At 33.1% G+C, this 27,552-nt stretch overlaps 1 protein-coding gene across 1 annotated transcript in view; it reads left to right on the forward strand.

Annotated features, from left to right (window-relative positions):
- ADAMTS9 (A disintegrin and metalloproteinase with thrombospondin motifs 9) overlaps nt 1–27,552 on the forward strand; it is a gene marked incomplete at its 3' end in the record, with an annotated part of 107,185 nt that overhangs the window by 27,197 nt on the left and 52,436 nt on the right. Inside the window, exons 6-13 of the mRNA XM_035734055.2 lie at nt 780–907; nt 2,459–2,481; nt 3,524–3,629; nt 6,571–6,861; nt 11,326–11,494; nt 14,720–14,821; nt 23,780–23,925; nt 25,943–26,006. Coding sequence (XP_035590096.2) covers nt 780–907; nt 2,459–2,481; nt 3,524–3,629; nt 6,571–6,861; nt 11,326–11,494; nt 14,720–14,821; nt 23,780–23,925; nt 25,943–26,006 — 1,029 coding nt within the window. The remainder of the gene's footprint in view (nt 1–779; nt 908–2,458; nt 2,482–3,523; nt 3,630–6,570; nt 6,862–11,325; nt 11,495–14,719; nt 14,822–23,779; nt 23,926–25,942; nt 26,007–27,552) is intronic.

Below are 27,552 nucleotides of genomic sequence, written 5' to 3' on the forward strand. Positions count from 1 at the left end.
ACTGCTCATGTAAATCTTTTTAAAAAAATGAAAATCTTTAAACGAACTCTGTTAGTAGTTATAAACCCGTCTGGTATCAGATTGTTTCTCAATGTCATTATTCAAGAAGGTAGTTCTGAATAATTGCAATATTTTGACCTTGTTAATAGAACTGTAAGCAGTGGTTTGTCAATTTTTTTTATAACCCAAAGTGAACTTTCATTGCAAAATGGCATTGGTGAGTAAATAGTTAAAAAGCTTTGAAGTACTGTCTTGCTGTCTAGGATTCTAAATTTTCGAATTACATCCATGAAATACACAGTTGGAACTCATCATGAATATTTTCAATTCCAAATACGATTGCATTCAATGTCTGCTAAGTGACACCGTGTTATTGCTAAAGTGGTTAAAACTGTAGGCCGTAACATCCAACAGTAATTTATTTCATTGGATCTTGGGTTAATTCATTAATCGACAGACGCTTATTACTTGGTTAGAGTGCTTATTTTTCTTATTTAGAGATACGTTTTTTATGGCAAAAATACGTTTTTTCTCATAGAACGATATATTACCCCATTTACTAATCCAAATTGTCTGATTCGTGCACATTTAAAGTCGTATTCACTTCAAAATTAATAGATAACCCAATACTAGTCAACATCATAATGCAGTCAACTTTTGGCTGATCAGTTCTTATGAATGAAAGTCTCTCAAAGTACAACTTGTTACCTAATATTATTTCTTGCTATTAATTTTGCTAGTAGTTTATCGCTCCGCCCAATTTATTATTATTTTTTTAGCGCAGACATAATCTTGAGGACTGGTTAAACAGCAAACAAGAACAAGTTATGGCCAGATTTTGCAAATGGGTTAATCGACTAAGAACGCCGACGTACACTTGGGATTCAGCGATTTTATTGAATGTTGGGTGAGGTTTTGGAAAATTAGTTATTTTTTTTCTCAAATGTTGTTAAGAACATGAATACACGCTATCATTTCATACTAATTTAGACAGTAATACCACGATGATAAGTCTTATGATATTTTAATACAATAAACGACATTATTGCAATGTATCACTAATGAATGGCTACGATGAATATTTACGATATGCTTTTATCACATTATTCTGAATAACGTTTATTTGCAAACAATTAGATACTCATGATTTCTTCATCTCAGTGACAGTTTCAATTTTGAGTATAAAATATTGCTATTCAAAACCTCTCTAAGGACTTATCCATTAGTCTAATGGTCAAGTTAACCTATTTACATCAACATTTCTTACACCGCATTGGCACCAAGTCCCTTGTATATATAACTAGAATATATAACTAGAATGTTTTTTAGACATAGTTGGGAAAGAAATTAATAGTCAATCAATCTTAATTTCAGATGGTGGAATAATACCTACTCACGTTTCTGACTTCTCTTTTCTTATATCTTCATGGAAAAGCAATCTACTGCAGTCTGCTGCGCTAATCTCAAGCTCTATAAAGTGTGTATGATGATTTAAAGTTTATAAATCTACATATAGGACAGTCTTTACCTACTTCTTTTTCTCCGATTATAAATAAAGTGAAATTGAGAAATAATCATTACAAAGCTCATTGACTAACTAAAATTATTAGATTAACTCGCTGTACTAGGCTATATTTTATTTTCAGTTATGTTACAAACATTAGTGTCATAGTTGAACGTAAACCTAATTAATTAGCTGTCAGCAAGAAGAATAATATTCCAAATTGATGATGAATACCTTTGCTTATATTTATGGTTTATAATGATGATCCAAAGTTTGATTTTCTTTCCTCGAAAATCAATGACAACTACAGTATTTAGCGTAACAACTTCGGTTTTGAAAATAAATTTTCTTGAACATGTTACTATTCAGACCATGTATTTAATAATAAACTACCAGAGTTTAGGATTTATGCAAATCATCATATAACACAAGGATCATTTAATATTGCTCGAAAAACCTATCGTGAATTGTGGTTTTTAACGATGACAAGAGTGATGACTGTATCTCAGGTGATGCTTAATCATTATCTCACCAAATCAAATCACTCATTCAGTTAGATTGCCTGCCGAGATGCCCGATTGTCTTGAATTTAATACCATATCGGATAGCCGATCCTCACTGTAGTTTTTGTCCTTCAGTTTTCAGAGGACGTTATTTAGTAACGTAAATTATTTTTAAGTGGTATGAATCTTCATAAACCATCCAAAAATTGGTGATAAAGCCCAAATATCATATGAATATGAAATATGTATCTTAGGTAACGTATTTTAGCAGTTACATAGTAATGTTTTTGCTGACCACAATCCTCAGTACAATCGATAATATTTACTTGGGTGAAGCATGTTAATGTTCTTGTAGGACAGAAAATATGTCAGACGTATTTTCTAAAAACCCCTCCATTACCTCTAGTACACGAAAATAATTTTACTAAACAATGTACAATTTCTATTTTAGACATTTCAAATCTACAGCGCTGGGTAAGTTGAGCTGTGCATGAATTTTCTAATGACAAATGTTTATCCAATCTATTATGATCTGATTTTCAGCAACTTGTTGATAACTTTTCCGACATTAAATTCAAAAGGCTTTTAATTCGAGTTTTTAGAAGTTTGATAATTTTTGTTTATAGAACTTCTTAAGTCAGAACAAAGTAGCAGTTAAATTTACTTTTTAACACTGAAAGAAAATTTTTGAACGACATCAGCTCGTGGAAAAATGCTCTATGAAATGTGACAGAAGATCGAGATTGATCAGAAAGGCGTAGGATAGTTGCGACATTTGAAATACTCAAAAGAATGTCTATACAAATAACTGTAAATTTTATCGGCCTTAATATTGTCATAAACAGTTCCGATTTTCATAGCAAAATCAATCAAAGCTATACTGTAATTCCCTATTGGGGGTCAATTACACTTCCAATACCTCATGGATAATGCCTCTGTCTGTTAAATAGAGTGATTCAGGTTCGAACTTTTCAGTGAATATGAATTCTTTCGACATTTTAGGTACACTCTGCGATAACTAACATGAAAACTAGGTTAAGCGTTTTCTCTTGGTTACCTTTAACCACCCAGTATCTCAGCATAGTGCACATGATCCTGAGTCACTCAGACTAGTGGCCACATAGCAACGTTATCCATAGAAGCCACTCAGCATTAAAGAACAAGACAAACTTAACAATGGTCACAGTTCAGTGATCAATCAATTTTGAATTCCTAACTAATGATGAAATTCTGTTTGAGTTCGAAAATAACTTATACCAGCTCTCTAAACAAATCCTCAAAAAAATCCATTCCACCACTTTTTAAAAGTATTCACTGTTGCTTTAAAATAGCAGTTTATGTGCACATCTTTAAACGTGCATACTTACATCTAAGGAGTTCCTGTTGAATATCTTCTATCATTAAATGTATGTTTACCATACTTAAAACATTTTTCCGCTTTCAACAAATTACCTAAAAATGTGTACGGTTTTCGTTTTTAATTTTGATCGTTATTACTTCACACATATTGATGCAGGAGTCGCACACTATCGATCAATGTGTAACCCAGAAAGTTCATGTCTAGCTGTTCTTGATCGCGGATTTGGAACAGGATATATAATAGCACACGAACTGGGACATCAGTAAGTTAAAATATTGTCATTATTACTATATTATGTAGCGATAATTTGACACCCATTAAAACATTTTATAAGAAAACAGTTGTGTTTTGGATAGATAAGAGAGAAATAATTTGGGGTATTTAGGATGAAAAATAGCTCCTGTCGTGTACTTTTGAAAGACAAAGTGGCCGATATAGATGCTGAAAAATATGATAATTAAGACCTCTGCATGAGTGATTGATCTCAACAACACAAGTTATGAAATTATAGTCAGATTATTAGAATAACTGCGACGAATACTAAAAAATTGTCTATTGCTTGCCAAACTATTTTCGAAAGGTTAACTTTTTGTGACCTTAATCTTAAATACATCTACATATCTACCGTACCACTCATTCATCCAAATCTACAATGAACTACATAATTAGGGACTAATTAAGGAATTATGCACAAATGTTATGGGTTACTATGTCACAACAGATGAAAAATTACAAACTATATAATTGACATATTAAGTCTATCCCTCTTGATCTTTTAGATAATATTTTCCACACATCCATAAGGCAGTATATCACTCTCTTACGCTTTTAAATGTATTTACTAGTTATGTTTGGATAGTTATCAAAACTGTATTTAGCTTTTGGAAGGAACTGTTTACTGCATTACCATTATTAATATTTTAAGAGACCTCTGTGCTGACCAAACTCCATTTCGAATACCTTTATCAGTTTTAATACTGATATTTATTGAAAACTGATGCTAGATACTCGGAAATAAACTCAGATAACCGATTGCAATAAATATCAAGTTTAACTAGGGTTTACCAATATAGAGCTACTTTGGGAAAATCTTCAATACGAATGTCGAGACAGTCCTACTGTATGGAGCTGAAACGTGAAGAACTGCTACAACCATCATCATGAAGGTGCAAGTATTTAAAAATAGTTGTCTACCCAACATACTCAACATCCATTGGCTGGTGGGCAGCCTATGCTCCTCAAATAGGAGTAACAGGCGTAAGTAAGCTACTTTGGCTAAGAAAATTGTAAAGACAGATTGAAAAAGATCATAACATTTATCATTATAATCCCAAGCACTGGTCATACTCTAACCAAAATCATTCGTATAATCCATTGACGAAATTTCGCTTTATGTAAACTAAACGAAGTAAAGTGTTAAAGGTTTGGAATGAAAATACAAATTGAAGTATTTTAAAGAAGACTAACAATCGCTGTATTTCAACTACCAAAATGAGTGAGGTGTTGACAATTTTCAGTGATATTTTCATCGGTCAGGGAATTCACAGGACGGTTCTTAAACAGCCAAAAGCGAAAGGCTGAATAGAATTAAAGAGCATAACTGGAACAACAGCTTTTTACATTCAGATTAAAATCAATCAAATTTATGCGAGTAAATCTGATCATTGATCTAAATCACTTATAACTGTTTAACGCAATCAATAATGCAGTAAGTCAAGGATCATAAGGAATGTACAGCTTTAGTTTAACGTGATAATGACTGGATAATCACAGTTTTAAATAGGAATAAATTCGTAAGTGATAATACATGCGCACACAGAAATCCAAGTCATTAGCTGGGTCAATGTATATTTAGTTTGATTTAAAATGGATTGTATTATCACGTTAGTGATATTTGTGTCTGAAAGTTGATAAATCTTACTTAGCACCAACTTTCGGTCAACCGAAAAATCCAGTCCATTTCAAAATGAACTAAAACTCACACACGTCACACAAACGAGTGAGTAACTAAACTCAGTGGTTAAGTGAATAAGCCGCTGAGATTAAAGCTCACGGTACAGGACTCGTTTCCCGGAGTGAACATCAATCCCGAGATGCACATGCATCCAGCTGACGAGTTCCAAGCAGGATGAAACGCGCGTCCTAAACTTCACTGCTTGCCACATTACATCTTTTCTAAAATACGGTTTACTATTCATTATTACAGCTAGAATATACTTAGAGTACATTGATATAAATTAGGTATAAATGTGTTTTACTACTAGTAATATAACATTTAAAACAACAAGTTTTCTGAATTTATCAGACGTTATATAGATATCAAGCTGCTAATTGACTCATTCATCAAACTAAATGAAACACTGTTAAATAAACCTACTAGCCAAAGATATCATTATTACCTTATAAGAAACTTAAAATTTTCAGTAATAATAAACGTGACAAAAAATAACCTATCAGCACTGAATTTAAGAGCCGTTTGAACAAATGCATCAAAACATTTTCTGATGATATTAAAACTTATTTGTATTTAAAGTTTATCAATAAAAAGGTTATTCAGAAAATAATTAATGTAATTTTAATAAACCCATACAAATGGATGGAAAGTGACGCAAGTTTAAACTCTTATGCTTCATTCATTAAGCTATCTAACTACGATGAACAACTCCTTTTCAATAGCTCTCAATTTCGACCATTACAATCCAATAAATTGACAAAAGCCTGTCAGGTCGATCTTAATTCTAAAGCATAGAAAAAGTGATTGCTTGAGACATTCTTGATTGCAAAGTTGGATTGCTGCTAGCGATAGACTGCAACAAGCTCATTTAGTACTACTTGACGGTCGGTAATCAAATATGCTTACATCACACTGTTGTTGTTGCTTTACCAACTAACACTTTACAAATGATCAGATCGCAGCATTGAGACAAGCCATTCAGGATACACATATACCAATCGAGACTGATCATTTGAAGGCATGAATACATACAAAAGGAAATTAATTCTTGTGTATCTTTTCAAAAATGTGTTTGTGCGTAATAAATTAATAAAATAAAGTAGGTTGTATCATTTTCGGATCTAGTTGAATAAACCCTTCAAAGATTTATTAACTTCTTGAATTAAATAATAGAATGATAGTGAATATATTACTTCTTTCAGATACTGTTGTAATATTTCAATCGTCATGTTTATACACGATTTTCTAGGCTTGGAGCCAAACATGACTTTGAATTAAACTCTAGCTGTGGATTGGAAGAACAGAATCATCATATGGTTGATCCTCAAACAAGAAGTAGCGCTCACGATTTAAACTTAGGTACATATCCTTATTATCAATCTGGTGATGAATGGAACTACAGAGAAGACTATCGTAATTCAGATGTTCATCAATACGAATTTGTTCGACGAGATACCATCATGTCTGGTACATTATACTTTGATCAATTTCCTTTAAGATGGTCTGCATGTAGTCGACAAGCTATACACTTATTTATAGAGTGAGTTACAAATAGATTTTTTGAAAATTCTTTCATTTTAATATTTATCTACATTTTTGTTGTTTTCATTTTGTGTGTAAATTGAATTAAATGTCTTGAACATCTACTCTTGGATAAAGGCCATCATACAATATATTTAATTATTATCTGATACAACCTAACATATCTCCGAATTTTGTTCGCTTTTATAAAAATTTAACTAACATATCTATTTATAATGAAACGTGTTCTCTTCCAAAATCACGAGTGGGCACTTTTCTCCTTTTTAAACTCAACACTAAAACTTCAAACTTAATACGTTATCGTATTGAATCTGATTTATCTAAATCTGATTTATATATACAACATTTTAAATAGTTTATGAAACGTACACTCCAGATTCAGTGATTTTGGATGTTATATCATATATTTATTACATTGTTTTAGAAGATCATTATGATAAAACCATGATATAACTTGTCATTGTCTGATGGTAAATTGCACATTTCAACGATCGATAAAGTGTTTAGGCACTTACAATAATTAAAGTTGTGCAATAAAACATTTTGTATAAAAGCTGAACGATCCTAATAACAGTTAAGGTAAGATAAAAATAGGATTCTAAAGTTTGCGGAAGCGATAGACTGAAAATGTAATTCAGACGACCAATATTGTCAAATAAACACTATCATGCCATAGTGAATTAGCTTAGACAATGTGACTATGATTATTAATCACATGAGAATAAATATATCCCCAATTGTAACACACACGAATAATTAGAATGAAATATTAACTGAGCACACTTACACTTTAGACATACTATATTGGTCAAAATAATTATACAAATGAATATTTACTCGAGTGATTCTTTTTTTCAAATAACAAACTGAGAGTAATTCGAAGAAAATCAGTCAAAATGTTAAACAGGATAATATAACCAGCAAGTGAAATTCACAGGCAGGTAATTATATTAAATATATTTGGTATGTAGTTAGCAGTGAAATCCGAGAAGTCAGATTTTTTCTTTTATGGAACTCATCTGTTGCTCTGGCCTTTATCTCACTTTTGATTTTCACTCTGAGATGCGCTTACCACTTAGCTATTGATACTAAATATCCATAATTTAGTCAACAAGTACGAAGGTACTACTAGCAGCATGTAATTGCCCGTTCGTGATACTCAAGACTAAAATTTATCAATCTATTTTGTTTCGAGACGATCCATATGACAACAGATGAGGAGTAGTTGTAGTCTTAAATATTACCAACTGGAAATTAAAAATCCCTACTTACATTTACATTTAACCCATGAGACCGAAACGAAGATGATTATTTTTTTCAAGTGACCGTTTCCAATGTTATATTTCGATTTTAGAAACTGTAAAGCAGAACTCAGATTTAGCTTGTTAATACTGATGAAATGATCTTATTACCATATTCCCATAATTAATGTAAAGTATCTACAACTAATCACTTTTATAAAATCTTTTTTTCCTACACATTTGTATTTAATAATCGTGTTACAGTGGTTTCTAAACTTTATTTATGTGTTTTGTGATTTGTTCATCCTTTTTGTGAAAGAAAATATCTGTTTCATTAGAATAAACAATGTCACATATCTTTCGTGTGAATCACATGTGAACAATCAGATGTAAATTAAGTAAATTTATTTAATAATTTCATAACTGTTTAATGTAGTTAGTATTGTACAAGCACTAGTACGATAGATAAGGTTGATTAATAATCATTACTGATACAAGAAGCTCATCAATATATGATAGTGTGCATTATCAAAACGGTCTTATAATTTCTAAAATGAAAATTATATAATTTTACCTATTTTGATGATATTACTGAAATATTCTGAAAAGAAAAGGCTTATCAATCGATTAAAAAATAATCTCATACACATAGTTCCCTTTGTCATTTTGAAAAGAGCAAGAACAAACATTCTAGCAGAATAGCATGAATTCATTTTATTTTGTTGGTTCTCGTCAGCTGCTTACAACCTCTAATATTTAAAATCACAATTACATAAATCGTTTAAATTACTTACATGAGAGGGTTTGGTTGGAAGTTATAATGATGACATATTCGTATAGTATATCAAGGGTGTAAATAAATTTAATAGACTGAATATTGTAAATATATACCTTATGTAAAAGAACATTCTGCAACATTGATTGTGACAACAGTTCAAACGGCCAAAAACAAGTGATGATATAATGAGTAAACGCTGATAGGAATAAAATTGGTAAAGCTCAGCGAATAAAATTAGATTACTAATGTGGTAGACAATCGAAATTAAAGCACAATGATGTAATAAATGCAAGATAGAGTTAAATAAAGGTTTTAAGATGCAATGAAGGAATATTTGTCATCAAGGCAAGGAATGATTAATAACCATCTCCTTTTGAACACATAAATCAGTTTCTGATGTCGGAGAACAACGGCTTCAGCAAACTTCAGAAGACTGGAGTTTGGCTGCTTACTGATTACCTTGAATGATTGCAGGGTATCGACCGGATTTCCTGTATCAAGGAGATGTTTGGTGATTGCACTGTTTAGAGTCTTGGAGTCTTGTTCTGAGGCTTGTTGGAACATGTTCGAAAAATCTAAGATATGGCCTCCTTTCTGTTCGGCCAATCCAGATTCTTTGGCAGGTACACGTAAATTTATAAATGCAATTGGAGGTAACATAAAAAAGATGCTTATCAACCTTTGATTGAGTTACTGAATATGTTGTTTTGTACAGGATTAGAAGTTTGGCCGTCGGATGAGTTCTGGCTAGTGCAGTATTCAGTCTCCTATTGGTTGTGTTTGCAACGTCATCGCCTTTGGAGTTAAGATTTATAGTTATTGGTTTCTTATTGACCTTAATTACTTCAGTATTGTTTTTTTAGGCTTTTTATATTTGTCAATAAACTTTTGTGGGTAAAAGTTGTCTCGTAAGCATTTTTCCACGTCCATCAATTCTTCTTCAAGGTTGTCAGTGGTACATATCTTTTCTGCCCTATAAAATAGTGTTTTAACTAATGCCTTCTTGTAACTGAGTGGACAAAAACTATTGAAATTCAGGTAAAGGCCATTCCATGTACTTTTTCGATAAACCAAACGTTGGACTGTCCCGTCTCTCCTACGTTTTATGGCAATATCAAGAAAGTGGAACGTGTCATTCTGTTCGTGTTTCATAGTGAATTGTATGTTAGGATGAGCATTATTGAAGAGTTTTAGCAGGAGGATTGCATGCTGTTTATTGTCACAGACAATAAACGTGTCATCAACATATCTGGAGTATTCTGTCGTTTCGTTAATCGCCTGTTTAAGCGCTGTCTTTCCAAGATACGCCATAAAAATATCCGCTAGAATTGGACCTAGTGGACTTCCCATTGCTACGCCATCGATTTGACGATATATGGTGTTATTAAACTGGAAATGAACGTCTTTTGTGCATATTAATGGTAGTTTTTTTGAATTCTGCGGCTAGTAAAGGTAGGAGATCATAATTCGGACAAATTATATCAATAGTCTCAAAAAGTGGTATATTAGTGAACAAGGATGTTATATCAAAAGAAACATTGAACTTATCGGTAACATACGTACGATTTAGTCTTTCAGCAAACTGGAATGAATCTTTTAACGTATATGTTGCTAATCTCCAACGAACCAGTTCTAACTTTTCTGCTAACCAGCGTGCAACTTTATGATACGGTGAGTTGATCATTGATTGGATAGGTCTAAGGGGAAAAATAATCATTGAATTTATTTTAGTACTCAGTTATTGTTGACTGCTTTCCTTGGCTTCATTTTGTTTCAAAAAACATTTTTAAAGATTAGTGTTTAGTCATAATTTAAACCAATTCTTTATTGAATATGATGTGTTGTAACCATTATTTTTTATTCTTTCTGGGATTTTCCATTTTGATTACTGTTATAATTTTGGTTTAATTGATACTACTCAGTAAGATTCACCAATCAGAATTAGAATTAGTATTCACCACTCTATAGACGAATATCATATCATGTAAACATTCACACAATTCGACTGACAAAGATTCCCCATGAGATATGAATTGGATAATCAAACACCTATTGGATCAAGGGGATTTCGTTTCTCTATACCCCAGTCTTCTGTCTCATAAGTAATCACAGAAAGCAGATCTCTATTTCGTTTGTAATAGCCTCTTATAACTCAAACTCATACAATAATAATTACAGTGAAAGCGAGCTAAGCAAAACGTTTGCAACCAATTAAAAAAATAACTCAAACAAGGGAAATTTTACAACAAAACTTTATAAACCAAAAGAAGAAAATATGTAAGCATATAATAACTCAAGTGCCGAATAGCTATCCAACAAAAATGTAAACATTAAGATAACTCCGAAATCTACAATTCTTTCAGCATCCTTTTAATTATGACAATTACTTTTCATTTTTGGTAACAATATCTGTTGTCATTTTTTTAAATTTTAAAATGATTAGATCAAATGCTGCTAATTGTTTAAGACATTTAAACTCTGAAACAACATTTTATTCAGCTGAAAAGTTAGCTAGTCAATCTATGGATAATCGTCCTGGGCAAATATTCTCACTTAATCAACAATGTGAATTTGTGTTAAAAATTAAAGGAACACAATTCTGTGGTCAGATGGTAAGTTAAAAATGTGATATTTTAATTATATAATTGTTTTGTTATAAAATTGTGATATCGTAGGCTGAAAGCAATTCATAATCTATTGAAAGCTTAATATGAACTTAATTTAGCAGTACAGTATCTAGTCTGAAAATTTCCAGCTTTCTATATACCTTGTCTTGGTAAGATATTTCAACGTTATTCCATATGTTATTCAAATATCAAGTCAAGGGTTTTACCTAATAATTTTAACTAGATTTAGCATCTGCTAAATGGATTGTGATAACAAATATATTCATATATTTTTTAAACTGGTTGTTTGAATCTTCCCATTGATGTTTACGTCTGCAAATGACCAATCTCTTATTGGAGTATGTGCATCTTATGCGGACTGCCTCGATATTACCTTAAGTCACAAGTATAATAAGCAGATATGGATGATGGGTGACAGTGGAATCCAGGATATGCGTTTCGTTATATTTGCGACCCGTCAGCTGGATGTACCTGCGTCTCAGAGTTAATGTTCACTCTGGAACTCATATATATTAAACGTGTTTGAACTTCACCATTAACAACATCTCACTGGTACTCTGAGAATATCTTAGTGAGCTAACTACTGAAGCTTATTTGAGGGTATTTTGTAAAGGCCACTTTACTTTGTAGGCACTATTCGTCATAGGTTGATTTCATATGGGTTTTAATTAAATTCTAAGGGCAACTGTTTCACCCCACTATGCAAATCATCAGCAGCAAGCATCCACGACCCCTAATAATTGTAGATTATTTGAACAGATTAGATTAGTAGTGACTTACTTTGGGATGTTCCCCAAGTTCGCCTACACGGTTGTAATGAATGAAATTCAAGAACGCCGGGAATAAAATAGTTGTCATCATTAATAATGTGTGTTCGCAATGCTATATGGCTTACTGACCAGGCTTGAAATTTTACTGTAGGAAGCCAGCCTACAAAATTTACACAACTGAAGAGAGAGAGCTGAAGTTCAATCTGCATTTAGTTCATAAGTACCAATTGTTAACGAATCCTATACTAGAACAAAATACCTATCCAATTCTGCTTGGTTTCATGAGCACCTCAAATAAGATAAATCTAGGTCAAGTGCTACCTATAACTTAAACTGAACGCCATAAAACCTCTTCAATAAAACTAACTACTGTGATATCAGCAGTTTTGCAATTATGGCTAAGATTAGCATCAGTTCTTCGACTTATCACAAATGGATATACATGCACCCCACTGTAGGTATTCCCACCTCCAATGAAACACAGTATTATTTGCTTTTAAAACGACAATACGTTATCTACTTATCTGCTGAGACCAAATAATCACAACGTTTTCAACGTATGTGAAAATACTTTTGAGAAAATAAACCATGTGCTAAATTTAAACAATTATAAAATACCTGGAAACATTGGACAGCCGTTTCATCCTAGTATAGGACTCTTGAGCAGGACAAAACGGCCGTCCAGTGCTTCTAGGTTTTCCATGGTGGTCTAGCTTCAATTGATTCGTGAATTCAACTATTAAATTACTATAATATCTACAAAAACCTTTTTTGACTATTATTATAAAAAGCTTACAAAATATAAACGTCAAATGTTTTTCAGAACTGTTATGGCAAAATACCGAAAAGGATAATCACTTGAAAACATAAACAACACTTACAATTAATAAGTAGTGTTTTCTGATATTCATAAACTGAATACCATAGTAAACAGAAAAATAATACTTGTAAAAAAATGTTCCACATTTGTACAGTATTTACGTTTTATTTTGAAGAACATAAAATGATCAATTTTAATGTAAGTAATATGCATCTTCTACATTCATTCACAATATTAGGTCTGCATTTGTCGGTTACTTATATGACTTCATGACAAATTAATAGGTACCAGAATAATTTTAAATACGTTACAATAAATTTGTGCGCTAGCTGAGCCGTGCCATTTTTAACAATTATAATTACTGGATTCAAAAACTGAGGTGAAACATTTAGGCTGGTTTACAATCTTAGCTAACTATCCTATTAGTATTCAAAAAGTCTAGGATGCCTACTGGTTAAAAAACCTGTGTCTTCTCCCCATGATCTAAACGAGTGAACAGGCTCATCTCAGTATATAATATAACACATCACTGATGAAAACTATTATGAGCTTTTAGTAACTGCTTAGTAACAACCAGTTGGAAAAATCTAAAAACCTATTGCTGCTTGATGCTTAAAAGGTCTAGTCTTTAAATTCCAAAAAAATCCTACTCATGAATTTATTCTTAAAATAGATGGAGATTAAGTTTGCTTGAGCGGATACAATATACTTAGCTAACTGAAACTAAGAATGAACCATTTTAACGTCAAATGATTAAAATCAATCAGATGAAAACCCAGTAAATATCTTCATATCACAAACTTGAAATTCGCACAGTCAGTGAATAATGTTACTCGGTGAGGATACCATTACTTTCGCAACATATTTATATGAGTGAATTATCTGTCAATGAAAACTGAAAAAATGATTTGTACAAAAATAGTTCATATCATTAGCTAGAAAAAATATTAGAAATCAAGAAGCACTGTAGAGTCATCCTATTCTAACCCAAACCTAAATATTATGCAACAACGACATTCGAAAAGATTCAAACCATGCAGTGATTGTCTTTGAGATCGTTTGTCACGTATGAACCGACGCTACCGGACAAATCATTTCATCAACCAGGAGACTCTGAAGAGCTATTTCGTCTTACTTTAAAACTCTCCAGTGACAAAGTCCACCTACTACTTTACTCAGAATAAAAAACGGAATCTTTTAAACTTTATGACAAAGGCGACAGTTTAAAGCTACTTAGTCAAGATTGCTGGTATAATTAATACGAATATATCTAGCTGATATTTCAGTTGAGCACCTGTATTATATTCAATTACAAAAACTACCATAAATCACTAAGATTTCATATGGTGAACTAACAAAAAAAAATAATAATCCATGAATTTTAATGACAGTCAACATAAATATTTGACTTTATTTGTGATTTCAAAAGTTTGTTAGACGATATTCCATTTCGCATTATTTTGAACTTTTTGTAAGCCCTTGAAAATGTTATTGACTATTGATGACTTTGAAGAAACACGATTTCACTTTTTTTCCTTGGCTTGTAAAGATTTGATCTATGTACGGAAATTATGATTTACTTGACTACGTACTAATAGTAACTTTTATCTTAATAATTAGCTTCCGGCTTGTCGCCAGCTATATTGTCAAGATAGTGAACATAGGTCATGTTTACCAATGGAAACGGCTTGGGCTGAGGGAACACCATGCGGGAGCAGTAAAGTAAGTGTTATTTTTTAAATTTTGCAATTCATAATGAATAACGTGATTTTCTCATTGTAAATGAACTAAGCTATGAAAATATCCTTTCTACCTCTCAAGTACGACACCTTAGGCGACACTGAAATTCTTGTGATACCGCCGAAATGGTGAAAACATTGGTGTATACAGTGACTTTATGTGTTTAACAAGTTTTCTTATGTGTTTTGTCACAAATAAATATATGCACGTTGATTGAAAGTTGATAAAAAGCTGGTGACACAAAGGTCTCTTAACCATTTGTTTGTAAATTTTGGGATACATTAAGCCTTTGAATTGAAGCAACTGAAAACCATTATTCATTCGATAATTACTTCACTATAGAATGAAACTGCTTAACAAGAAGCACCCACGACCATAAAAGGGATCAAGGGCTTTTATAATACAGTTTTGTTTAATATACCATGCATCACTAACAACATGGTATCATAGAGAAGTCGCCCTAACCAAGAGAAACTGAAACGAGTTCTGACTGATTTATGTTTCATATGAAATGGCTACAGCAATCGGTAAAGATGTGTTTATGAATAACACATGCTGAAAACTTCATAAAGAAGATCACTTATCAACTTAACTACTAAAACCATCCTGGATGTGTCAAAATTATTCATGAGTCATTAACATAATCTTTACCAGTATATATTAAATTTAGTTATACTCTTTGTATATTTTACTCCATAAGCTAACACAAAGTGAGAACTGTGAACTAGAAGGCATGAGTAAACCAATTAGATTCAAACCTAGTGTATATTGCGTCGTATAGAGACGCTGTGTAACTTCAAATTGATTATTAACCGCTTAGATAATGATTTTTGATTACCGAGTATCATATAGAAATTTGATTCAGTGATTTTAGAACATAAGTAATGCGTGACTATGTATCCTTTATATCAGCTAGTGAAAAAAATAAAATTATACCTGAAGGTGGTGAATTTTAATCAGTGGTATCATTGTAAACGTTTTGTAAGGAGCACCTTAAATTGAAGGAGATATTTTCCACAAACTGTCCTCAATGAAAACAAGGGATATGTGTCAGCTAAAGTGATTGAACGCTTAAGTTAACTCACCAATTTATTGCATAAAATTAATTTATCATGTGACGGCTCATTTTAGTTTAGCCAGTTGCATGCCTCTTAGTATCAAACCAAGAGTATATTTTTTATGTATCCGTTTTTGAAAAAAAATTCATTGATAAACATGAAGTATATGTTCCAAGTCTATTAAAGCAAATGCCGCTTCATTTTGCCTACTTCCATCGATATATCCATTTTCCTTTATACTATTTATTTGCATTTGCAGCCAACGTTTCCCGTCGGTAGAATATGAGTAAATAATCATGTTATTTCAGAAAACACCGCATGTTTGACTGCTATGTATGTATATGCTGTCATTCCAACAAATTCAAATCCACTTTTTACGTTGATGTATTTACTGATTTTATCACACATTTATCTTTTGATTGGTACAATGAGAATGTGTCAAGAATCAAGCGTAATGATACACGTAGTTTATGAGCATATTATCGTAATGTGTTTATTCCAGAGTGTTAAGATACTAGAATATATTGCTATTTTCACAAATTTATGTCAGGCCGTGACATAATTAGTTTTAAGAATTATTACTTAGAACTTCAATAGAAATTCTGCTACTACTACTTCCGAATTCATCTGAATTCTGGTATCTCGTCCCATAAATAATAGTATATCACCTCAGCTGCTAATGAAAGGCTTGGTACTTAAGTTGGTCGTCAAGGCCACATTTCCATCGCATTCTGAAATATCTACTTGTGTAGTTCAGCAAAATTGAACACGTTATTTACATAATCGATTCTACAATATGTAGTAGGCGCAGGATTATTAAAAATAACTTACAGAATTCAATCAAAAATATTAATAGATTCAATACCTTCCACATATATTTACTTCAACTTCACGATACTAACAGTTCCATTATTTTACCTTATTGATTATCTATTTCATATGTTCTATAAATTTCCTCCTTTATTTAAAATAGTGTAATCAGATCTCAACAATCAGTTAATCAAATTCTTATAGACATAATATTTATTTGTTCGACTATAATCTACTACATATACGTAAAGTTGTACGACATTGAAATTGAACTTATCGAAGAAGTTCCCATCGCTGAATAAATTATTTTATGCTTCAATACGTTTAGTTTTATCAATTATTTTGATTTAATTACAAGATTTCGGGAAAATATAATTATCTATAATTAAGCCAAAATATATTTTATAGTATGTTACCCATAATAAAATTATGTTATAAACTACCCCACAAACCAAGAAACAAGATTCATAATTCACTTAGAAACAAAAATACATACTAACTAGTTATACCATTATTTATGAGTGTTATGTACAATATTAATTCACATGATTTACTTTCTTGTTTATGTAGTAAGTCAAATTTCTGCAAAAATTGGTGACTGTCGTCAGTGACAATTATTCATTTATTTTCCAACTTACATTAGAAATTGACCTTGAACAAATATTTGAAGCCAGCATTTGCTGAATAGCAGTTTTGCTCTAGTATAGGACTCTAATAATGCACATTCATGACCCCATTGGGGATCGAACACAAAACATTCGAGCCCTATGGTAGACACTTTAACTTCAAACTACTGAGTAGGTATCGAATGATTGACATTTTAGACACTGTTGTAGTTGTGAATGAGAATTTCTGGAAAGTTCAGTATTAGAATGTAACAATGGTCTAGTGCTTCCTGTTATTTAATGGTTGTCTGATTCAGATTAGTCCATGACATTAGCTGAAAAATTCAATACTCTCAACAAACGCCACTCATATATATTTGACAATATTTGACAACTTGAAATAGGCTACGAGTCAAATAAAACTATGGGAATAATAAGTGACATGAGACGATAGCGATTACTTAATACGTGAATCACGTAATAGATTATGAAAATGAAGCCAGCACATAGTAAGAAAGAAAAATAACCAAAAAGAATGAATCTAATTGTATTGAGTTACTTTATCAAAAGAATGATTATCAACTGACTAAATGTGATGCCTCCAAGAGTTTAACTGTGCTTCTTTTGTATTCAGTGCTTCAGGTCATTGATTCAAATGACAACATAAAGCATTTGAGAAGTGACTGTTTATGGCATACCATTTTTCACACTAGACCTGACTAAGATGCATAAATATCTTCTTCAATATGGTCAGCCTGAAATAGATGAATCATGATCACTATACGGAGGGTTTGTAGAGATTGTCGAACTTTTTATAGTTAAAATCAAGGATTAACCTAAAGTAAGTAGCCGTTGTAAACCGGGAAGCATTGTAGAGCTAATTTACTGTAGATTGGGATTCTTTGGCAGTGCCCATTCAGTACACACTGGTTTTCAGAGGTCATTTAACCAAGATCGCGATGTAAATTATAATAACTTGTTCGAGGTCATAATCATACTTCTGGTTCATCACTCACTTGGTTGTTGATAACCCTTACAAATTGAAATCCTTAAACATTTCATCAAGCATTTTAATAATTAATTCAAGTTAATAAACAAAGAACTCTATGATAATTCTCTAAAAATTTTTTTAAAAATCTTTATAAACCTAAAATGAAAAAAAGGAAGTTTAACAATCTATTTATCAAACACAATGTCATGTGCATCAATGGTGGTCTTTAGTAAACATGATTCACTTTCTAATATTACCACAGACTATGACATAGGTTTGAAAGGGCAAACACATAAGCGGTTAGTTTAATTTAAAAAATTGATTTTAGCATACTACTGTAGTTGACGTACAATACACAAACCTGTTTCCAAGTTCCTTTGATAAAAGGAATAATTCCCTACTGTGTATATAGATAGATGATATATATACATATATATGGATATTTCAACTTACAACAGATTTCACCAAACAGCTTCGTGTTAATTCATGATCTTGGGTTCTCTTTAGAAAGTTAACTTAGGTAAGTTGGGCAGGACATGTATAGTACAATGAACATGTGGCACTTTATTCATTTCTACATATAAATACGTGCAAACGATTAGTTTTGTCCTATTCAAAATATTAACGTTTAAATATTTGGTGAATAATCCATTTATTAGTGAAGAACAAATTATTTTGAAGGTGTGTTCTTTTGCAATATAATCAAACTGGATGTTTGACTGAGGATAAACTACATACTTGCTCTCAATTTCGACCTTACACCTGAAAACCTACCAGGATGAAGTTGGAATTATTATTTACGCTAATGTAAACCATGATTTTTTCTACTTAGCGTTCTTTTAGCGACTGAGTTTTCTGCGGGATAGGGTCGAAACCCCATGCCCAACCTTACTCCCCAATCCGAGCTTAGGACTGGTAGTAGCCCCGGGAGGCTCCAGGCGGAATTTAAACTCTACCCTGGGAGTTACAAGGTCTTCATTCAGAAGAGCTATGACGCCTCACGTTGAAAGCCGAGTTCCTTCGGAATTCACGAGGCTGATACCCCTTCTGACAACCAGAGCAGCCATTAATTTGGATACATGGAATGCTTGTACAATGTAGGAGACCGGGAGAGTCTTCCAAATTGCTGCAGAAATGAAGAGATACAATATGGAGATGCTTGTAATCAGTGAAACACATTGGACGCAGATAGAACAGCAACGAATAGCTTCAAAGAGTCCTTTGTTATGCTCCGGCCATGAAGAAGAAAATGCTCAACATATACAAGGAGATGCACTGATGCTATACAAACAAGTACGAAATGCACTTATAGGATGGGAATCTCATGGACCAAGGATCATCAAAGTCTCCTCCAAAACAAAGAAAGAGGGCATTTCAATGAACGTCATTCAATGCTATGCGCCTAACTACGACTACAATGAAGACGCTAAAGATCAATTTTGCGATACACTGCAGCCAATCGTCGAAAAGTGTCCAACAAAGGACTTGACCATTCTGATGGGAGACCTAAATGCCAAGATTGGAATGGACAACACCGGATATTAAGGAATCATGGGATGACAAGGACTGGGAGAAAGAAACGAGAGCGGCAAGAGATTTGCAAACCTATGTGCCTTCAACAAACTGGCCATAAGCGGCACTATATTCCAACACAAACGCACACACAAAGCCACATTAACTTCACCGGATCACACTACACAAAACCAGATCGACCATATCTGCATCAATAAAAAGTTCAGGAGGGCGATGGAGGACGTGAGAACCAAGAAGGGAGCTGATATAGCATCAGATCATCACTTGCTGGTCGCCAAGATGAAATTGAAACTCAAGAAGCACTGGACAATGGGGCGGACAACAGCACAAAAGTTTAATACGACCTTTCTTCAGGATACTGCTAATTTCAACAAATTCAAGGTAGTCCTCAGTAATAAGTTTCAGGCCTTTCATGATCTACTCAACAAAGAAGGAACTACTATGGAGAGCAACTGGAAGGGGATCAAAGAAGCAATCACTTCAACATGTCATGAGGTTCTGAGCTACAAGAGGCACCATCACAAGGAATGGATCACTGTTGATACACTGGATAAGATTCAAGAAAGGAGTAAACAAACAAGTGAAGAGGAGCATCAGAACTGACAAACGTAAATATGTGGAAGATCTAGCAATGACGGCGGAAAAGGCTGTAAGAGGAGGAAACATGAGACAACTGTATGATACGACAAAGAAACTCTCTGGAAATCGCCGCAAACCAGAACGACCAGTGAAAAGCAAGGAAGGCGAGGTAATCACCAACATTGAAGAGCAATAAAACAGGTGGGTAGACCACTTCAAAGAACTCTTGAATCGACCAGCTTCACTGAACCCACCAAACATCGAAACAGCACCGACAGACCTCTCAATCAATGTTGTCTCACCAACAGTTGAAGAAATCAGCATGGCCATCAGATAAATCAAGAGTGGCAAAGCAGCAGGACCAGACAACATTCCAGCAGAGGCACTAAAAGCAGACGTAGCGGCAACTGCAAGGATACTCCACACTCTCTTCAATAAGATTTTGGATGAGGAACAAGTACCAAAAGACTGGAAAGAAGGACTCCTGATCAAAATACCGAAGAAAGGCGATCTCAGCAAGTGTGATAACTACAGGGGCATCACTCTTCTTTCAATACCGGGAAAAGTCTTCAACAGGGTATTGTTAAACAGGATGAAGGACTGAGTAGACGCCCGACTTCGTGACCAACAGGCAGGATTCCATAAGGATAGATCGTGTACAGACCAAATCGCAACTCTACGGATCATTGTGGAACAATCAATTGAATGGAATTCATCACTCTACATCAACTTCATTGACTACGAAAAGGCATTTGATAGCGTGGACAGAACAACACTATGGAAACTTCTTCGACACTACGGCGTGCCCCAGAAGATAGTCAATATCATACAGAACTCATATGATGGATTACACTGCAAAATCGTGCATGGAGGACAGTTGACAAAGTCGTTCGAAGTGAAGACCGGTGTTAGGCAAGGTTGCTTACTCTCACCCTTTCTCTTTCTCCTGGTGATCGACTGGATCATGAAGACGTCAACATCTGAAGGGATGCACGGGATACAATGGACACCTAGGATGCAGTTAGACTATCTAGACTTCGCAGATGATCTGGCTCTTCTATCCCAAACGCAATGACAAATACAGGAGAAGACGAACAGTGTGGCAGCAGCCTCAGCAGCAGTAGGTCTCAATATACACAAAGGGAAAAGCAGGATTCTCCGATACAACACAGAATGCACCAATCCAATCACAATTGACGGAGAAGATTTGGAAGATGTAAAAACCTTTACATATCTGGGCAGCATCATTGATGAGCACGGTGGATTTGATGCAAATGTGAAGGCGCAGACCAACGGAGCAAGAACAGTGTCCCTACAACTGAAGAACACCTAGAACTCAAAACAAATGTCTGTCAACCAACATCAAGGTCAGAATTTTCAATACAAATATCAAGACACTTCTACTGTATGTGGCGGAAACTTGGAGAACTACGTAAACCATCATCCAGAAAATACAGGTGTTTATTAACAGCTGTCTACGCAAAATACTTCGGGTGTGTTGGCTAGACACTATCAGCATCAACCGGATTCCAGCGGAGGAAGAAATCAGGAACAATCGCTGGAAGTGGATTGGACGCACATTGAGGAAAGCACCCAACCACGTCACAAGGCAAGCCCTCACTTGGAATCGCCAAGGCGATATGAATAGAGGAAGACCAAAGAACAGATTACGCCGACAAATGGAGACAGACATGAAAAGAATGAACAACACTTGGATAAAAATAGAAAGGAATACCCAGGACAGAGTGGGTTGGAGAATGCTGGTCGGTGGCCTATGCTCCATTGGGAGTAACAGGCATAAGTAAGTAAGTAACGCATGATGGTGTGTCTCACTCTTTATCGTTTTAGCTTGCTTACATGAAAAACGTAATGTTTCTCACTACGAAATTACCACTCTATTGTACTACGGAGTTGTCAATTTTAGCGCCGTCAGTTAAGATTGAAGAAAAATTACAAGATTGTAAAGGTCATAACTTTAATTAACTCTCTAATAAAATACATTTCAAAATATCTAATATTACGTGACTAAATAAATGAAAACACGACCGTAATTGCTGACTACGATATACTTGGATGACTTAACACTGTGGATTCTATACCCAACCCAACGTTTTAATGGCGTTTTCATTTATAACCAAGAAGTACCAATTCGATTAATTGCGTTTACAAGCATGGGTATATAGGTAAGAGTAATCCAACAATACAATCAAAGTGTATAGAACATATACCTTAATATACCTTGAGATTCAAATAGTATAAAATGCTCTGATAAAAATGGGAAGTAGTAAGCCCTGTATCATTAACACACAATCATTACAGACCATTGAATTGACACCAACACAGTTCTTAAAAAGTTGTAAAGGAGTTGTTAAGGTCCAATCCTTGAGATTATGGAAAACTTAGCCACTCGGAAATTTAAAGATTAATGAACAATGAATAAGATTGATAATCAGTATTCATTTATGTTACCTAAGTAATTTAAGGTTAATTGTTGAAGTATTTATGATAAAGGTCAATTCTAAGCCCCATGATTATTATATCCTGTTCAAATTTCAACAAAACGGAACTAGATTGTTAATCTATTCTAAGTGTGTACAATGAGGGTCCAAGGTCTCTTATTTTAAAGTATTATCCCAAACACTGAGTAGTAAACGAGCACAAACATAATTTGGTCAGTCTATTTTTATTTTAATTATCTCATGCAGTCAATTTCCGTTGATATAAAATGCTGATTATTAAAAACTGTATAGTAGATGTTTACTCCTAAAATTCGTAAATAATTTGTTTAAATGACATTGAAATTCCTCAGACTTCATAATGAATTTAGATTATTGTAATTTCCATCAAAGTTTAATCTTAAAATTGTTAACGTATATTTATATAATGGATAATTCTGTATTTAGTCGTTGATCACTTATTGTTTTAAGAGAAAAAATCCCCTTTAATAACTAGATGATATCCGATATCGAGGGTTGAGACTGGTCTATATTTCTTATTGTCAAAAGTACTGAGAATCAGGACTGAAATTTACATATCTTTATCGTAAGTTGCGAAACGTAACATGCTAAGAACTTCAACTAAATACAAATTGCTATAGTTTAAAGAAACGTATCATTCTTTTCATCACGAAACCATAAAATTGCAAAATGATGATCGTTTTTGAATGACTTCAGCCAAGTATCATTGTATAAAACACAGTGACAGTGCCAAATACTAATCGCTTTTTCTAATCATTTTTCAAAGTAACTTTACAATAAAAATTACTTCAGATTTTAAATTATTTTGTCTAAACATTTAAGTTCTTGTCATACGTAGAATTTACCAATTTCTCCAGATTATCAGCACTACTTTTTTTCATTTTTAGTGGTGTATTCAGGGACGATGTGTATCAACTAATGAAAATCCAACTCCATTACATGGAAATTGGGGTGAATGGGGATCATGGTCAAAATGTTCACGTAGTTGTGGTGGTGGAGTACAATTTTCCGAACGTGAATGCAATAATCCTGAGTAAGACAGTAATATTTTTGCCAATTTATGTTAGAATTTACCTTATAACTATAATGAGTATGACTAAAAAATTTCTAAATTCGATAAGCTATTTATTCTCACGTCTATGAATAATGTTTACACAAACATCGTTGAGGAAATAATTAAATATTTGCGCTTCAGTATGTTATGGTTTAATGAATTTTTCTTCACCAAGTCTCTATAGGCTCAGACAAATAATGAAAACATTTTATCCAATCACGAGTGAATAAAAGACATCTAGAAAACCGTCAAGTTTCATTGTACAATTACTAATATTGCTATTATATTTAGTATGTTTCGAGGAGTTTCCAGATTATCAGTCATTTGAAAACCAATAAATATACTCTAGTTCCCGTATAAAAATTAACCTTGAGGTAAAACATTAACTCACATTTTGCTCCTTTACTCTGTTGTCCGAGTTCATGTTAACAAGTAGTCTTGGGTTATAGGAAGCAACTAAGATGTCTGCAACAAGTGTTCATGTAACAGACATTTTGAAATGAAGTTATAAACTTTTTCCACAAACAAATGATAACTATCACTGATTAAGGATAACTGAAGATCAAAGTTTACTTCAGAAAATCATTTTCTTGTCTAGCCTGAAACTTTATATTGACGAATACACGAAATCTACTTATCATTGGTGACAAGATTTGCGATGGTGTAGGCTTTTACTTTTAGATGACTAAACATTTGCATAAGTATGAATACACTTATTTTAATAAGTGTCAGCAAACCTCTAATTCAGATCGATCTGCATTTTCTAATGGTTACTTTAAAATTTACAGCTCAAATATTTGAAGCACTATGCACAACCCTAAAAACTAGAGACCATTGTTGTCATATTATAATTAATTGTTTAGATGGACTGGTAATGTTGAAAGCATTAAGCCCAAAGGTGAATTATAAATGCACAACACTGAAGAGTTCTGAAATAGGACCAACAGTTATTCAGTGCTCCCTGACTTTACAATTGTTCTTGAACTGACTTTAGACTCATAAAAATCAAGTCCAGATTAGACAACCTTCTGGTTGTAGTGGAATATGCGTTTCATACGGTCCAGGAATCGTCAGCTGGGCAAACCTTGTTTTCGGTGTTGATATTTATTCTGAGACTAAAATCTAATACTTTTGTCATGAAATGCTAACGTGTTATGCGTTGATCTATCAAGTCTAGTCAACCACTAAACTATCTAACGGGTATAATGTTTATGTCATTATAAGTAGCGATTTGAATTACCTTGTTGTTGATATTCGGGACTGAATTTTGATTGGTCTTCGCCGGTTTATATCAATCGCGTTGATATGGCATTTCTGTGGATGCTAGCCACAATCCATCTATTCTAAAATACTTGTTATAAAATGACCATATCTATTCTATTCATACATGTTTCACATATCAAAAACTGATCAGAATCCAATCCTGAATATTAACAACCGGATAATTCAAGTCTATTCTAAAGATTATACAACTTTAGACTGTTGAAAAAGAAGCGATTTCTGTAAGATTTACATTTATCACAACTTTATTTCTTATTAATCAATGAATTCGTTAGTCGAAATATGAATTCACTGACTATAAATGATAGTTTTTATGGTTGATTAAGATTATGCAGTATGGAAGAAGAAATAATTACCTAGGCAACCAGTATTAAATTATGAGCTTTAATACAAGAAACATAATTTAAAAAATTTTGTTAAAACATTTTCTTATCGACTATACGGTTGTAAGTAAAATTTTCTTAGTGGACTCAGTGAAAACTCCACCGTGTCAGGAGGTTTTCAAATTAGAAATGTAATTAGTTGGAACTAATACGCATGAGTACATTTTCATCACTACTGTTATTTTGACATTCATCAATGAAATGTGTATCAATGAACTCCAACATTAAACATGCTATTTCGTTATAATCAACTGGTACCTAATCACTAAGAAAATTTAATTCATCAAATTTGCTTTTTTTTACCACACATTCTTCTATACGTCCTATTCTAGACCTCAGAATGGTGGTAATTTTTGTCATGGAACACGAACTCGAATGAGGTCATGTGGAACTGAGGTAAAGTTTATGCTAATTCACTGATTTTATACATGTATTACACAGATTTTGACTTTTTACAGAATTCATAGTATCTTTGGTGTAACAGGTTTGAGGTTATCGAGTTTCGTAGTTTACATCATAAAGTGATCATACTCAGACAGTTGTTGAAAATTAGCGCTTCTTGATTTTCAACAGTTGTTTAACTCAGGTCAGTTAGTCATGTAAACAATGAAAATTCGAAAATATCCTCAAAACGATTGCACTATTGGTAACCAATCGCTCACTAATGAATAACTTCGAGATTCGATTTCAGAAGTTCTAGTGAGGAGCTGTGACCAATAGAGTTCAACCTTATCAGCTATGAAACAGTTATTCACCAGTGCATTTGTAATATTATTGCGTAATAACGCTAATCGACTGAAGTTAGATATGCACAATGGTGAGTGCCGTGTTAGTGGTCTAGGGACTAAGCACTCTACATGAAACCGGAAAGTCTCGCGTTCCATCTCTGTAGAGATCGTAGGCACATACCATTGAGAAGAAAACCGGAGAAAAACATCAGACCAACGCTTTCTTATGTTAAGTAGTTTTTTTACGTCAAGTCATTTCGTGATGTAAACTATGAATCGCATTTTGCTCTAAAAATGCATCATATGATATTTAAGTAGTTTATCATGTTGAAATCAGAATAAAATGACTAAACATTGATAAACTATATTACCAGTCACAATAACTGAAACAAAGGATTAAAAAATTATAGATTTTTTTCATGAAAAGGATGCTGTATTTAAAATACTATAAAAACTCAAAAACTCACCCTTTTTGAAACATGTTATCCTTGTCAGATATCATTTTTGATAATGGTAAAAACATTCTAGAGAGGAAATTAAATGGTCTATGAAGTAAATCAAATAAAACAAAGGGGAAATATTCAATCCAAATTTAAAATTCTATAAAAGTTTGTCGAATAAAATGTTTTCAATATTATATAATCCATTGAGAGGTTAGGCTTTCAAAGAGCTCTGAACCAATCAGATTTAAGAACATGACTTGGGGTTTTTCCGGAGGTTTTATAAAGCAGTACTGGTTATCATTCAATTTTTGAGTGATTTCAAAAACGATATCTTCTTGCAGTCAATAAAACTCTGTGAACTAATGAGAATCAGCTAATTGTACCACCATACAGTATAACTGACATTGGACCAATGTAAAGATCCTCGAAATCTATTTGTTATTATGAAACAAATCTGTGGTAAAGTTTGAACAATTAAAAACCCATGTAAAATGTTGTAGGTATTCTATACTCATCATTCATTATTACCATATTATTTGTTCAATCTATCTACATGATCATAAGTTAAGAAAATATACAAGGGAATTATACTCAGTGAGTCATTCATCTTCAGCAGTATGGTACAATTGTACCTTTTGTATAAATAAACTTAACATAAGGCAAATTTTGGGAAATATGGGTTTTAGATTTGAAGAAAACGAACTTAGAATCAATTCCTTCAATAATTAAACTACCTACCCAAACTATTTGTCTTTTAATTGCCTAACTTGG

The sequence above is a fragment of the Schistosoma haematobium genome, chromosome 3 (assembly GCF_000699445.3).
Source record: "Schistosoma haematobium chromosome 3, whole genome shotgun sequence".
NCBI classification, from domain to species: Eukaryota; Metazoa; Platyhelminthes; class Trematoda; order Strigeidida; family Schistosomatidae; genus Schistosoma; species Schistosoma haematobium.